Source organism: Malaclemys terrapin, chromosome 16 (genome assembly GCF_027887155.1).
Source record: "Malaclemys terrapin pileata isolate rMalTer1 chromosome 16, rMalTer1.hap1, whole genome shotgun sequence".
Lineage (NCBI taxonomy): Eukaryota > Metazoa > Chordata > Testudines > Emydidae > Malaclemys > Malaclemys terrapin.
In genome coordinates this window covers 16,995,098-17,011,515 of record NC_071520.1, presented here as the reverse complement: position 1 = coordinate 17,011,515, position 16,418 = coordinate 16,995,098, and the positions used below count along the sequence as shown (strand labels likewise).

Here is a 16,418-nt window from a genome sequence, read left to right as displayed (position 1 = left end):
CAAGAGAATTCAAAAGCTTTGCTTCTGTTCACCTGCACAAAGTCCACTTGAAAGTAGTCTCTCCTTCAAGACTCAACAGAAGGCATGTCACCACCTAGGATGCTAGCCAGCATACCATGGGGATGAAATGTAATTTCCTAAATAAAATGCTACAAAAAAGTATGTGGCACTTTCCTAGTGATTACACTGCTCACAGGTGCAGGATATTTAAGTCTTAACATAATAAAACTCAACACCTGCATGGGAACAGTTTCATCCTCATCATTTTATTTCCATATGAAGTGAAAAGAGATCTTGACTTACCCACAATCATTTCTTAACAGGAGCGGTTAGCATTGCAATTGATTCTACACAGGACATAATACTTCACTGCTATTTTTTAAACATTTCATTATTGAAATAAGTGTAGAAGGAATATCACAGATTCCTCTTACATCTAGTAGGACTTATCTTTGTAAGCATAGGCCCTGATTCTGCTTTAGGCTCTGTACTCTTACGCCTGTGCACAGCCCACTGGCTTTAGAGAGTACAATGAAAGGAACTGTTATACTATTGTAGCTTGCCAAGGATTGCAAGTGTTTTGGAAAAGTCTTATTTCTCAAGCTGTAAACCAGTGTTTCATTGTCCATATATTGTGACACTTCTGAAATTCATTCATCCATCAGGAATATCTCTTCTGATTTCTGTTGCTATGTGAGGCACACAAATTGCACAAGGAAAAACACAAATGTCTGCTTGGGAGGCAGAAGAATCCTCTTCAGATAGCTTTCTTCAAGAGAACTTTCCTTTGTAGAGAATTTTCATTCTGTTCAACAGTGGACTACATAAGGTTGCCAACTTTGATTTGCAGAAAACTGAACACCCTTGCCCTGCCCCTTCTCTGAGGCCCCACCCCCACTCACTCCATCTCCCCTCCCTCTGTTGCTCGCTCTCCCCCACCCTCGCTCGCTCACTCCTTTTCACTGGGCTGGGGCAAGGGATTGGAGTGTTGAAGGGGATGAGGGCTCTGGCTGGGGGGGTGGGGCTGGGAATGAGAGGTTTGGAATGTGGGAGGGGGCTCTGGGCTGGGGCAAGGGGTTGGGGTGTTGGGAGCGGGTGCAGGCTGTGGGAGGGAGTATGGATGCAGGAGGGGGCTCAAGGCTGGGGTAAGGGGTTGGGATGCGGGAGAGGGTGCAGGGTGTGGGCTCTGGGTCCCACTTACCTCAGGAGGCTCCTGGAAGCCGCCAGTATGTCCCTGTGGCTCCTAGGCGGAGGCACAGCCAGGTGGGGCCGCATGCCGCTGCCGCCCCCGCCGCTCCCCGCCGGCTGTTGTTCCCAGCCAATGGGAGCTAGCGCTTGGGGTGGGGGTAGCACACGGAGCCCCCATGGCTGCGCCTACGCCTAAGAGCTGTAGAGAAATGCCAGCCGCTTCTGAGAGCTGCGCAGAGCCAGGGCAGACAGGGAGTCTGCCTTAGTCCTGCTGCACCGCTGACCAGGCTTTGAATTGCCTTATCAGTGGTGCTGACCGGAGCGGCTAGGGTCCCTTTTCGACTGGGTGTTCCGGTCAAAAACCAGATGCCTGACATCCCTAGTTGGCTATGTTGTGTATATACTACAACTTTTAACTGAGATTGTAACCAGTTAGGCCTTATCTATACTGTAGGATATTCAGCAGGGAAAAATTCCCACTACTGCTACCACCAGTTCAGTTGTGCGATTCTTTGGCTCACCATATTTCCTTAATTATCATCACTTTTGACCAAGTAAGATATGTGTTGGCATACTGAGGAACTAGAAGGCCTTGATAAATTATTTATAGCCTTGTTATACACTGCTACTGAGGTCTGAAGAGTGTATTTTATCAGTTGGAAATAAGTTTTTAATACTAAATAAGATTAAATGCTCTGAAAGAAATGGTCCTGTTTACTGTGGAGCCTGGTGGTGTTTTGGTGTTTTTTATGCACAGATACTCCACTCATCCTAGATTGGGCATAGCAGGGAAAGGGCAAATCAAGTGTAAATATGAAGAAATAGTCTCCTGTAAATGGGCAATAAATGCTGAGTCTTTGATGTTCACTTCAAATGATCTCCACTTACTAAGGTTATTCAGGCCAGCCTACCCTCAGCTAGTTATTCTTGGGTCAGTAAAGCCCTCCCTTCTGAATCTATATTTCCAGACATCTGACATCGTGTACATTGTTTAAAAACAAACAAACCCACCCTTCTAGGTAGTGACAGTATAAATGACAAACATGTTCCATTTTTATTTCTTAGGAGCAAAGCCCCAGCAACCAGACATCAATAACAATGATGCAAGAGCCTCAGGAGATGGTAGAGGAGACGGTTACTGTTGAGGAAGACCCGGGTACTCCTACTTCCCATGTGTCTATTGTGACTTCAGAAGATGGAACCACAAGGAGAACTGAGACTAAGGTAGGAATTTCTGGACCGTGCTGAGTATGATTTGGGGGCATTAGAAGGGTTATTTCAAAGGTAAGGTTTGCTCTCCTTTTTCATAAGAGGTCCATTGGGGAGAAATGGTAAAACTTCATCCTCACACAGGAATTTTAAGAAAATTAGTGGCATGTAGAATAGAGCAGTATGATAATCATGCCTCTGTGTGTGTCTCAAACTATTTACAATCCTTAGTAACAGTGTGAGTCTGCCTATTGCTTTGTTCCTCAGAAAATAGTTTTTCAGTTTCCACAGATTTTGTTTTAAATATCACCACAATTGCACATGAGTAAGGCTATGTTTTAAGTCACGGGTATTTTTAGTAAAAGTCTTGGACAGGTCATGAGCAGTAAACAAAAATTCACAGCCCATGACCTGTCCATGACTTTTACTATATATCCTAACTAAAACTTAGGGGGGTGGTTTGGGGGGGTTGGCCGTGGGGCCGCTGTAGATGCTGGGGGGGGGGGCATGGCCCAGAGGCACGGTGAGTGATGGAGAGGGGGCGTGGATCGGGGGTGGCTGGGGCAGGCCCTACCCAGCTCCTGGGAAGCAGCGACCTTAGCTCCATGTGCTGCCTGCTCCACCCGAAGTCCTGTTTCTGCAGCTCCCAATGGTTGGGAACCATGGCCAGTGGGAGCTGTGGGGGCAGTGGCAGCATGTGGCGCTAGGAGCTGAGGGACAGGAGTTCCTGTCGCCCTTCTGGAGAGCCCCCCCTCCCCTCAGGTAAGCACTGCCCCGCACCCCAACCCCCAGCCCTGAGCCACCCCCCCCCCCCAAAACTCCTGCTGCTCGGGGTCGGGGGGGACCCAAGACTGCCCCAGCAGCAGCCACTGCGACTGGCCCAGGGGCTGCCCAAGCTGCTCAGGTGGTTCCCGGGCCAGCTGCACTGGGCTGCTGCAGAAGTCACGGAGCGGAGGTCGTGAAAAGTCATGGAATCTGTGACTTCCATGACCTCTGTGACAAACACGGGGCCTTACATATGAGTGATTCAGTATAGTTTCTGTCAGTACCATGTAGGTAGACTATCAGATTCATTATGAATATAGATGTTACTACTGGCCTTCCTCTCCTTCACTCACTCTGCTCTTGTTTACTCCCCTCACTTTGTCTTGTATTAGTTAGTTTGTATTTTCCATGAGACAAGTATTGTGTGTTTGGAGCTCCCTGGCAAGCTTTGCAGAGCTCTTAGAATAGCATTGTACCTACAGTTCTGGACCTCAGCAGTTACGCTGACATCTTTACTAGGGTTTGGTCCAGTGAAGGGTCAAAGATGTTTCTATTTTTAAAACTATTAAACAGCATTCGTTAAAATGAGATTGTCCAGCTGTTTCCCCCTTAGACTGGACTTAAATAGTCAGCCAAAAAACGTTGTACAGAAGTCACCGTGTTGGTGTTTGTGAGTTTGTGTTTACTGGCGTTCCAGAATTGCAATCCCTTAAGATATTCATTCAGAGGGTCAGATCTCAAGCTAAAGGGGCACAATTCCACTAAAGTCAACAGAGCTGCACACGTTTACACTATTTGAGGATCTTTGTGTGTATGTTCGTTTGGCTGTTCTAAATGCATCTCTAGATAGTCCCAAAAACCTGGCCTTTCCGAGTAAGTTCATATATAGGATTTAAAAACCACCTCCGCCTCCTCCCATTTTATTTGTGGGATTTATAGTTCAGTATTTTAAGATTTAAAAACCGTGTTACATCTTTAAATTATATGGACTAAGTATATTTATACCTTTTTCTAGCAAAAAAGTATACAGGGAGGAAGTAATAAATTTAGATGCTGATGAAATGGAGCAACTTTTTAAATAAACTAATTATAATGCATATCTTTGAGACTCTCTAACCTAAGCCTTGCAAAGGGATACAATGGTTGATGTGACCTAAAGGGTAATGGAGTTTGTAAAAATAGCAGAGGCCTCCTTTCCATACAATGGCTGTTAGATAAGGGTACCACATGGATGATATAGTTTGTCCAAAATAGTCATACTGCTGATAAGCAACATGTTCGTTCTCCTAGCATGAAGAGTGTAATCTTATCTTACATGGTATACCTGCTATTTCACCATCTTCCCCACATACCTTAAACAAATACTGTACCTGTTCTCTCTCACTCACACTCACACACCGTTTTTCCCATGCACTGAAGAAAATCCTACACAGAAAAAGATGTTTAAATTAAGATGTTGATATCAAAGAATAAACCTATTTCAGGTACATCCCAAGCATTTATAAAATTTAGTAGAAAATTGACATGGTTTAAGAGTTGGGAACATAGTCCAGTGGCGGATTAGTCACTGGGCCAACAGGGCCTGTGCACAGGGGCCCCGGCCAATTGGGGGGACCTGGAAAAATGGGCACCCCCGTGCTCTGACCCTCTCCGCCCACACAGCACTTCTGCCGGGGAGCAGGGTCGGGGCGCGGGATCTTATCCCGCTCCACCTGCCAACCCAGCGCTCCTGCCAGGGAGCGGGAGAAGCCCCTGCGCTCTGATCCCTTCACCCCCCTGCCCCTCCACAGGAGCTCCAGGCAGGTGGTGTGGGGCAAGCCCCCGCACTCTGACCCCACTCCCCCCCAGCAGGAGTACCAGGCAGGCAGGGGAAACCCCTGTGCCCCAACCCTGCTCCACCCCTCAGGAGTGCTGGGTGGCTGGAGCGGGTCAAGCCCCCACACTCTGACCCTTACCACCCCCATCCCCCCGGCAGGAGTGCACGAGGAGTGGGGGGACTGCAGGTGGAAGGGGTGGGGAGGGACCTCCACTTGCTCTGGCCCAGGGCCCCACAAAACTCTAATCTGCCTCTGCATGGTCTTTTCATTTATGTCACTGTTAAATGTGCTTCGGTCTATGTACTAAACCCAGGGGAATTTTGGAACATAGAAGAGCCATTTTACTAAAGGAATAGTTCTGTTAAAGTCCAGTTTTGATTCAAGAAGTGATGTTGAAATGTCCAAAATGCAGGTTGGCCAAACCACTTGTAATTTGGTGAGAAAAGGCAATGTGGTTTTAAAGGGGATCACCGCTATCTTTGAAAGTATATACTTTTTAATTCTATATTTTAATATGGTTTAGATTTTAACAGCCACTTAGAAATCCAACTGGTCTTCAGCTTATAGTTGGCTTGGTAGCAAATGCAAAAATGGAGACAGAGTTGCAGTTCATTTGCTAGTGCTTTGCTCTGGAAGTTGATTGGCATTATTCTAGTTGGGTGTTTTTATAGCTCCCGTCCATTGCAGTATCTGAGCATCTCTCAAAGAAATTTGTTTCATGGTTACCCCTGTGAGGTATGGAAGTACTGTCCCCATTGCATAGATGAGGAGGTGGAGGTGGAGGCACAGTCACACAGGAAGTGTGTGGCAGATTCCAGATCTCCTGACTCGCTCCCAGTCTTGTACCATAAGACTGTCCTTCGTCCCAGAGGTTTAGGTACTAGTTTGGGACTCCGGAGACCCAGGTTCAATTCCCTGCTCTACCGCAGGCCTCCTGTGTGACTTGTGATAAGTCAGTCTGTCTCTCTGTTCCTCAGTTGGAAATAATGGGACTTCCTTATCTCATACGGTGAGGATAAATACATTAAAGACTGTGAAGGGCTTAGATACTATAGCAATGGGCACTATGGTAGTACCACCCGCCAGCTCACCTGTCTTTGAGATGCCCTTTATGGTCATTTGTGACAGTGGAATCTGTTTGGCGCAACAAGTGGTCAGCGATGACCGTTAATCGCTCTCTTGTCACTGGCCCAACCATCTGTCCACTTGGGGTTTGATCTGCCCAGGCACCTGTGGTCATCTCTGAACTGGTTTCGAACAGGACAGGGCAACTGTGTGGTCAGTCTCTTTAAATGGGGGTTTTCTAATGACCCACGGTGCAGCTGCAGTCAATTCTGACTATGTCACATATCCTTGTGAGTGCCAACTTGTTTTGATGGCAGGCTGCCGGTTCTCCACCTGGCTGATGATGACCCCCTCAAATGGCTGAGCACATTGCGCGTACGCTGAGTACTACAGTAATAAAATAATAATGAAAAGCTGACATAGATTCACCCAGAGCTGGCTTTTACACATCTTGGCCCAGGACTCCTAGCAGCAGAAAAGGGAGGGAATGATTACAGCAGTGCAAGGAATCGTTACCGTTCCCCTGTGTTTGGGAACTCCCAGATGGCCAATGCAACTCCCCAAGTGAGGGTGGTGTTGGATGGGGAGAGGATATGACCGCATATGGATATGCTAATTTAGTACATCCCCCTAGAAAACTACCACTAGCAAGATTCCTAAGGAGTTGCTGTCACCCCAGTGGCTTAAAATAGTGACTCTAGCCCTGTTTCAAGTGTGCACTCACTTTTTTGCACCCCTTTTAAAAGAACAGTATTTCATACACTAGAATTAGGACTGTCTTCAGACACATAAATGTTAAATCTATTTTATGTAATGTTTAATGCATTACTTTAATAAAAGTGGTATTAAAAATTGACATGGTTCCTGTTTTGTCTATATATACACGCTGTACATCCCACTCCCTACACCTCTGTCTGTCAGCCAGCAGCTCATTATCTTTCCTTGCAACTCCCCCCAAATGCTATGCAAAATGGGCTCTAGCCCAATTTAACCCTTCCCTCATCTGAGACTTTATTCCTACCATGCACTGGTACAGATCGTGTTCCACTTACCACCTCATGCATTACATACCTACTTTCCTCCCATGTTCCAATCAATTTCCCTCCAGATTTCCAGGCAAACCATCAGTCTCTAGCTCAGTTCTGGCCCATTTCCGCCCCCCCGCTCCCCCAGTGTAGGTCTCCAACTGGCGGCTCTGATGCCTTCCTCTATCAGACAGGAGCTTCGGAGTATGTCTACACTAGGCTTTTTACCTGGAGTTAATTGATTGCCAGTGAGCTTGCGGTAGTTAACTTGTTGTTGTTGTGTTTTTTCCAAACTACAACCCTTTGTTCTTTGCCTTAGGCTGAGCCCTCATACCTGGGGCAAGGCTTCCTTTCACCCTCACAGCAGGGAACATTCTTCTGGGAAGTGCCAGGCCAGCCACTTCCCCCAACTGGACTTTCCTTCAAGGGAGCAGTAGTGCTAGGTTGACTATTATGCTGAATGCAGTGTCTTAAAGACCAGAGAACCCAATGATCTGCTCCTCCACCAGCCAAATGCATTTGAGGAGCTTTCCAGGGTCCCACTTCCTACCATGGGATACCTCTTCAAAGACTGCTTCAGCTGTGTTTCTGTGACTGGCATGACTAACTCACGCTGATATTACTTAATTTGATGTGCTGTTTAGAACATGCTTTTGGGTTCCACAGATCGAGAGTGCATTTTAACTTTTAGATTTTGGATTCCTTTTCATAGACTCATAGAAGATTAGGGGTTGGACGAGACCTCAGGAGGTCATCTAGTCCAACCCCCTGCTCAAAGCAGGAACGACCCCAACTAAATCATCCCAGCCAGGGCTTTGTCAAGCCAGGCCTTAAAAACCTCTAAGGATGGAGATTCCACCACCTCCCTAGGTAACCCATTCCAGTGCTTCACCACCCTCCTAGTGAAATAGTGTTTCCTAATATCCAACCTAGACCTCCCCCACTGCAACTTGAGACCATTGTTCCTTGTTCTGTCATCTACCACCACTGAGAGCAACCTAGCTTCATCCTCTTTTTGGAATCTCCCTTCGGGTAGTTGAAGGCTTTATTCACTTTAATTTTGCATTTGAGACTTTGGAGCTAGAATTGAAATGTAGTGGCTGATGTAAATGTGAATGCTCCTGCACAATGCTGTTCCCTTGTGCTTTCTTTTATACCTGTTGTTTCAGAGGCATAATATGCTACTGTCTTTTTCAAAGTATAATTAAAGTAAATAGCCTCAACTCAGAGGCACTGAAATTTGACACTGTGCTTTCCCTTTCTTCTTCTTCTTTTTCTCTTTAAAACTTCCTATTGCAGTGAGTTGTGTTAAGAAGGCAATTATTGAGTTCTATTAACCCATCTTTTAAATGGAGAAAACCTCCCTTCATTCCGCATTTTGAAATGTACTTTGTGGTTGCTCTGCAAACTATTTCTCGTTGTTTAGTGTACGTACCTTTCTGGCTTGGTCTTTGCATATCATTCACGGCACAAAGGATATATCTGATATACTCCATCTCAACTTTACAGTCTCTCCTGGAAGGCAAATATCTAGCATGTTAAAACAGTGAAGGTCACCTTGGGGAGGAAGCTACCACATTTAGTTTCTAGCATAGGAACACTGCGGCAGATTAAATGAAGCCTGTTCTTAAGTGGTTGAAGAGCACTTAATAAAGTAAGCCAAATTATTTCCGTGGGTTGGTTGGTTTAATATATATATGTTCTTTTCTCTATTTCTGGATATTTATTCTCATCTGCATTGGAATGCTAAATGCTTTCCAAGAGAGATTTTGATCCTCTTTTTGCATAAAACAATGTACCTACGTTTTTAGATAGGCTTTTTTGTTTGTTTTTTGTGTTTAAAAATAAAAGCTGTCCGTTGAGAACATGCACACTCTGCCTCATGCTTTTCAGTGCTCACCAGGGGCCTGATCTTGCAAAGTGCTGAATAGCTGCTCCTCCCATTGTGGGGATTGAAAGTGCTTGTGATTTAAGTCCTAGATTCCTGAGGTGCCACTTAGCCCCATAGTGCAGCCTTACACTTAAGCAGAGTTTTTTGAAAGGGCTTTAAGGGGAGGAGGTAGGCACTGCAGCTGGAATGAGTTTCAGTGGGAATTGAGTACTTCACTCGCTTAGGCCTCTTTGAAAATGTCATGTTTAAGTGGAAGAGGGGGAAACTTTGAGCCTTCCTTTTGAAACTCTGCAGGGTCGGTTCTTACCCAGCATTTAACAAAAAGGTAAAGCCTTGAACCCATTTGGCCTGATAATTTTACAGTCTATAGTTCAAAAATAAGCACTCGGAAATGTCAAAGTGTCTTTATCCTTGAGTGCTTCCTTCTTTCCTGTTTCTATTTTATGACACAATTTCAGCAAAATCTCTCTTGTCCTGTCAGTTTCTATAAGATATTTAATTCATCTGAGCTGTGTTGTGTGGGATTTTTTTTGTTTGTTTTTTTTTAAACCCCACAACATGGAATGTAAGAATTCTAGGCCCTACTTAATTAAATGGGGTTCATTTGTACAAAGGCAAGCCGTTTAAACAAAATCCTGATAGGATCTTCTTCTGTATTAATGTTTGCACTTCACACACTTTGAGGAGCTAATATGCACTGTGAGCTTATCTATCCAATCACCTCTAATTTGGGGTCATTTACAATAATTGCGGTAGGTTTTTTTTTTCTTTCCCAGTTTTTCTCATTTGCTGTTCCTGTGACTTCAAGGCAGGAAAGAAAAGTGAGAAGGAAAGGAAAACATGCAGGTTTTTGAAGTGTAAATGGTTCTGTTGGCAAATACGTTTCCAGAAAGAGAACTGGAGGAAATATTGCTACACTACATCGGCCTCAAATTAAATATCAAAAATTGTCACCTTGTAAATAGTGTCCAGGCTGACACATAAACAATTTAATTGATGTTTTCATTTTTTAAAAAATATTATCTAGCTGGATTTGAAATACAATTTTCAGAAGTGCCCACAGGGATGTTTGCATGAATGCTTATTGTATGGCAAGCTCGGATGTAAATCTACAGCACTCCAACATGCTGTGCACTAGCTGTCCATGTGGACAGCACACTAGGGAACTTTAAGTGCACAACAGCAGGGTTCACATGGACAGTTGAGTATGTGGCACACCGGAGTGTTGTAGATTTCCATCACAGTTTGCTTCTCACTAACTCATAATTTAGACATGCCCTAATTTAGGAAACCTAAAGCTCATATTTGAAAATGATTCAGGAACTCCTTTTCGGCAATGATCGTTAGACTTCCTAAGTCAATGCTGAGCAGAGCAGTACCCAAATACCTTTTGAAAATGGGGTTTAGGTATTTTTGAAAATTCTACCCTTGCTTTAATTTAAATCAAACCTAGATTAGATCGGGGATTCTCAGCCTGGAGGTTGCGAACAAGCTCTACAGAGCTGAAACCACCCTCTCTTTATGGAGAATTGTCCCAAAGTCTTTTTCTGATGTACCATGGATTCACAGTATGGAAAAGGCTAAAAACTTCTAGACTAGGTAATCTATCCAAAAACTACATTTGAGTGTATCAGAGATTGTCTTCCTGGGTGGAGCCTTTAGGCATTCCCATAATACGAATTGTAGACCTTCCAGGATAAGAGCTGAACAGTTGGCTGACCAGTAACAAGCCCAGTGCTGTGGCAGTTGTGCTTGTCATGAACAATGCGCTCACCTGTTTTCTCCATTCTTTCGCTACTCGCAAATGTGTGGAATATCTATTTTTCTTTTCAGAGGACCGAGGATATACTTTTAGTTGATTAAGGGAACTGATTCTTCACTTCCTTCTCTGAAGTGTTACATAATGCTGCTATGCCTTCTTAAACAATCTCTACCACAGAGGGAACTGTGTTGCAGTGGTTGGTAATGTGTACATGTATGTATATAGGGCCTGATCTTGCAGAAACTTAGAAATAGAGTTGGGCGAAGTTCTTCGGTTTATTAGTAAATTTGCTGAAAAATGCAGTTTTGGGTCGAATTCAGCGAATAGTTTCAGACAAGAAAAGAAAACCCAAAAGTTGAAATTGTTCATTTTAACATTTTAGAAATGTCATTTTGAAATGAATCTTGAAATGTTTCATGTGACCCAAACAAAACTACCTCAGTATCAAGAAAAATAAAACAAAATTCAGTTTGTTTGAAACAAACCAAATCTATTTTGTTCACCCATCGAACTGAAAAAATCAATGGTTCAGATGAGGAGTCCCATTGAATTTAATGGGACTGTTTGGGCCAGTAAGTATTGCTCTAGATTGGGCCTGTGGTCTGTGAAGAGCTTTGGCATCCTTTAGAATAAAAGGTGCGGAATGTGGTAGTTCTCAGTTGGGATGGCTGTAGTCTTTATTATTAGTGTATTGGTATCAGGGGAACAAAAATATATAAGAAGAGGATCTTGCTACATTATCAGCCTGTCAACTCTGGCTGTGTCCCTGAAGGGAATATGGATGAAACATTCAATTGAGTTAAATTTCTTTCAGTGAGGGGTTTTTGTTTTTGTTCTTGTGGTTTTTTTGTTTGTTTGTTTGTTTTTTTTTTTGTTTGTTTTATTAGAAGCCTAATAAATGGAACTTGCTTTGTGTGCTGACTAGTTGTTTCTAACAGCTTCCTTTCATTGTGCTGTGGGTGAGAAAGTGTGTTAAAACCATCACTAGATGCACTTCCTCCCTGTGACAGAGATACTAGTAGAAACCCCTGTTATCTCTTCTCTGGAAATAGATCCTGTACAGGGAGAACCACCTTGATTTTTTTTTTTCATTATTTTACCACTGGTTATCCTAAGATAAAGATTTACCGTAATGCACAAATGGAATGTTCCTTTTGGTTGATCATTACAGAGTCTTTCTAGCTGTCCCAATTCTTTCAGATGTTGATAGAGAATCACGTGTCTTTTGGCAAACACTATGGTTGAAATTGTGCTAGCATCATTATGTTTAATCTGCTTCCACGTGGCTGTTTCCTTCCGGGTACTAGGATGGTTTGCATGACTAGCAGACACATTATAATTATTTCATATAACTATTCTAAATGGTGCTATGGGCATTATGGCTATAACAGATGAAAGACATAGAGTATGTAACATTGTACATGTGCTTATTTCAAAGATCAAAATACGCTTGTGGACACCAGTGTCGGGTACCAGCAGAATACCTACCAATCTTGGCTGGGACCTCTAAATGCTACCTTAACACACATACTAAATAATGTATAACAAGTTGCCGAAGAACTGATTTTAAAACATTTTGGTTGTAACCTTAAATATATAAAATAATTTTGGATCCTGATTTTTTTTTTTACAAAAGCTTTGCAAGCAGCTTTGTGAGTGAAACACAAATGCCATTTTCTTTTATCTTCCAAATAAGAATTATTTTATTCTGCAGCAAAAAAATGAATGTGAAAGGGGGAAATTAGACAAGCTCCAAGAGAATTGACAATAGAATTTTTTGGCAGATGTGGATGTTCGTTGTGTCCTCTTTTCTCTGCATAATCTCCCTACACACACTTTTTTTTTTTTTTTTTCCTTTTGGTACCAAGGATCTTCTGTTCTGTGGATTAAAACCTGTTTCCCACTTTTTGTGCTGTAGTCATGGCCCACCCATGGGTGTATTGGCTGTCTCACATTGTGTCTGATGTTGCTAATTTTAGGAATGAATTAAACATGACAAACAGAAATTGCACACGTGGCAACAGGAATCTTAAAAAAATAAATCTAGGATGTTACCTGACTTTGTGTTTAATAGTGCAGAGAGTAAAAGTTTTGTGAGCATATAGTTGCTATTTATGTTTTTATGAGCACTAAAAAGAGGGAACCCCACTTTTTTGCACCCAGTAGGATTGCCCTTGCTGTCTTTCAGTATGCAGAAATCTTTTTAAAACCACTTTAACCCTCTCTCTCACTGTATCTTGTTCCTAGATTCTGCTCTGAAAGTTCAAGACTACCAAAAACTGTAACCTAGTGTGTTGTGTGTTGCTGCTGTAGAAAAGTCCCTGCATGCACCAACCCTGGGAGATTTGTTTTCTAGCATTTTAATGTAGTTTTGTGTTTGGAGTTGGAGAGGATGGTACTGAAATGTAGTGCCTACTTTCACGTCCAGATACTAGCAGCCACCTAAGTTATTTGTGGTACTTATTTTAACCCATACTCTCTTTTTCTGTAGAAGTTCCTTTAATTGGATGACACTGATGTTAATACATAAGACTTCTGATTGTGTTGTGCAAATACTGTGAAACAAAAAATGAACTGCCAGATCCTATTAATTCAGTGAAACTATTATTTCTCTTTTAGGTGAGGTTCTCTTTCTTTTAGCTTACCAGAACACAAAAATAGACTAAGCTGCAGGGAGGATACTAATTAGTAAGGCAAACCCTCAGGACGCTGAGGAAATCTCCTTCAGCTCTTGTCCTAATGACAGAAAAGATCCTGTTGATATCGGACTATGCATCATTCGGCTCGTGATGCTGTTTAATTATGCTGTTGGTGGGGAGCCATTCTTGCCGTTTTACAGACTTACAGGACTTCATTATTTCATTAGGCTGAAGTATCATTTGATTGCAGATGTCTCTGGGAAAAACGCTGTTTGGGTGAAATTTTCCTGTTCACACTTTCCGTGTCAAAACATCTGGCTGGAGGATATGTCTGGAGCTGCGTCAAAAGATGTGCTCTAGTATTGTTTTAACAGTGGCTTGGCTAATCTGGTCAGTGATCGATATTTTTTAATCAAAGGCTGTAGATCAAAAGCTCTCAATTTGGGCTTCTGAGCCACTGAACATACCAGAAACAGATTTAATATCTGCCATTTTACTCCATGTACACACCGCACTGTGCAGTTTAGAGTAAGAAAAGTGCAACATACTTATACTTACCCTTTTAACTTTCTCCATAGTTTCTAATACTTGGTTTAAAAACTCTCTCATTTATTTTTGTTCTTTTCCAATGGGTGATACAAGGTAGTGTATTAATTCTTCCTCTCACCCCAGTGTTTCTGATGACAGAAATTAACATGACTCTCTAACCTCCTTATATGAGCAACAATACCTTCCTTGATGCTAGCATAGCTTTCAGAATAGTGTATATTAGCCAGTTGCTACTGCAGGTCTAACAGGAATCTTTCACTTTCTCCTTTTCTTATTGTGGGTTACCCGTGTTCTGGAAGAGAGAAATCTTCATGCTTCAGAGCTTAAGCCAACATTTGTTGGGGGTTAGGAGGAAACTTTCCATAGGGACAGATTATGCCCGCACTTCTATGGCAGGGTTTCTTGCATCTCCTCTGAAGCAGCTTTTACTGGTCCATTGTGATAATTGGACCACAGTTCATTTTCGTGGTAAGCTCCGCTGTAAAAAGTGAGTAAAAGTTCGTAAGATGTCACAATAACCTATAAGAAATGTTTGATGAGAAAAGGTGCGAAAGTGAGACAGATTGAATTAGTCCAAACGGAAAGACCAACTGATATAATTCAGGGTTTATGATAAGACCATGAGCAAGGGAAGTGTGGGCCTGGAATCAATGAACCAAAACTGGTGTGTCAGAAATTAGGCCTATTGGGGAACAAAATAAGGGAAGATGGACTACTCTGCCCAAAGCTCACTTTTGGGGTTTTTAGAAAGAAAGACCTTGGGAGACAAATTGGCTATTGGAACAAGCTTCACCATCATAGCTGCCATGCTCACTGACTCCTGGGAATCGGGCCCTTCTTCGTTCTGATGCTGAAAAATGTCCTGAGCAGATTGGGCCAGAGAGAGAGAGTCCCAGGTAACACTGCCACGTCCATGGACTCCCGCTGAAACCCAAACACCATTTGGAATGTGAGATTTTATTCTGACCCCCACCCTCCTATCCCCACTATATTTCTTCTCTTTCCTATCCCTCTCTTTTTTCCATCTAATGAAAGTCTGGTTTTAGCCGACAAGACTATATTTTGCAATGCAGCTGTAAGCCTGTGACCAGAAAGAGGCAGCTGATGCAATGCCCTAAACAGCTGGAAAGCTGGTATAAGTTTGTCAGGTCTCAGGGTAGCTAAGACAAGACCATATGACGTGCCTGCTGTTTTCAGCCATGAGGTTGTAAATTAGTCAACACCAGAGACAGAAACTGTATTTTCTATCTTTGCTGTTCTATTCCTGACCCCTTTATGTGTGTTGGTCTTGTTTTGTCTTCTAGGAAATAAGATTGGACTTCAACAAAAGCAGCAATGACAGCTTTAGACTATCTCAATTAACTTTTTCTCTCTTTCCCCAAAAGGACAGTTATTACCATCTTTGATACCATCGAAGAGACTGTCTGACAAACTGTATTTTCCTTCTAAATCAGGGGTGGGCAAACTATGGCCTGCGGGCCGGATCTGGCCCGCAAACTATTTTAAGCCAGCCCGCAAACTCCCGCTGGGGACCGGGGTCTGGGACTTGCCCCGCTCTGGCACTCCAGCTGGGGCGCTGGATCGGGGGCCTCACCATGCAGCTCGGCCCTACTCTGGCGCTCCAGCTGGGGCGCTGGGTCGGGGGCCTCACCATGCGGCTCCCAGAACCCACGGCATGGCCCCACTCTGGCTCCTACACGCTCCAATGGCCCCTCCCACGCTCCAAGGGCTGTGCCTGCAGATGGGGAAGCATGCAGAGCCACCTGGCCGCGCCTCTGCGTAGGAGCTGGAGAAAGGGACATGCCACTGCTTCTGGGAGCCGCTTGAAGTAAGCGCCGCTCAGAGCCTGAACCCCTGAGCCTCTCCCCACGCCCCGATCCCCTCCCTCTCTCCATACCCCTTGATTCCAGCCCAGTATCCCCTCCTGCATCCCACACCTCTCATCCCCAGCCCCACCTCAGAACCCGCACCCCCATCCAGAACCTGCACCCCTCCCCACGCGCCTACCCCTCCTGCCTTCCTAATCCCTCGGTCCCATCCCAGAGCACCTTCCTACACCCCAAACTCCTCATCCCCCGCCCCACCCCAGAGCCTGCACCGCCAGCCAGAGCCCTCACCCCATCCCGCACTCCAACCCCAATTTTGTGAGCATTCATGGCCTGCCATACAGTTTGTATTCCCAGATGTGGCCCTCAGGCCAAAAGGTTTGCCCACCCCTGTTCTAAATACTCTCTCCAGCTAAACAGAAGAAGGGATGTTGTTAAAAATGAAAGCTTTATTTAGTATTTAAGGCATTTGAAATTGTTTTCGGTACCTTTAATGAAGGTTCCTAGTGTATGCCAAACCCTGAACCTTGTTTAACACTGTTTAATGTTGGACTGTGACTGGGTCATGTTTACACCTTTGACTCTTTTGGTCTCCTTTTATTTATTTTTTCATGTCTTTGGATGATCAGTGTGAAATACCCAAACAGTTTAAACCCACTTGGGGTTGGAATAAACAGGATTT

The 16,418-nt window shown here is 43.8% G+C and overlaps 1 protein-coding gene across 4 annotated transcripts in view; it reads left to right on the top strand.

Moving 5' to 3' along the window:
* ARVCF (ARVCF delta catenin family member) overlaps positions 1-16,418 on the top strand; it is a 426,585-nt gene that overhangs the window by 296,302 nt on the left and 113,865 nt on the right. For all 4 annotated transcript variants that reach the window (XM_054006116.1, XM_054006118.1, XM_054006119.1 and 1 more), the window contains exon 6: positions 2,254-2,412. In XM_054006116.1, coding sequence (XP_053862091.1) covers positions 2,254-2,412 — 159 coding nt within the window. The remainder of the gene's footprint in view (positions 1-2,253; positions 2,413-16,418) is intronic.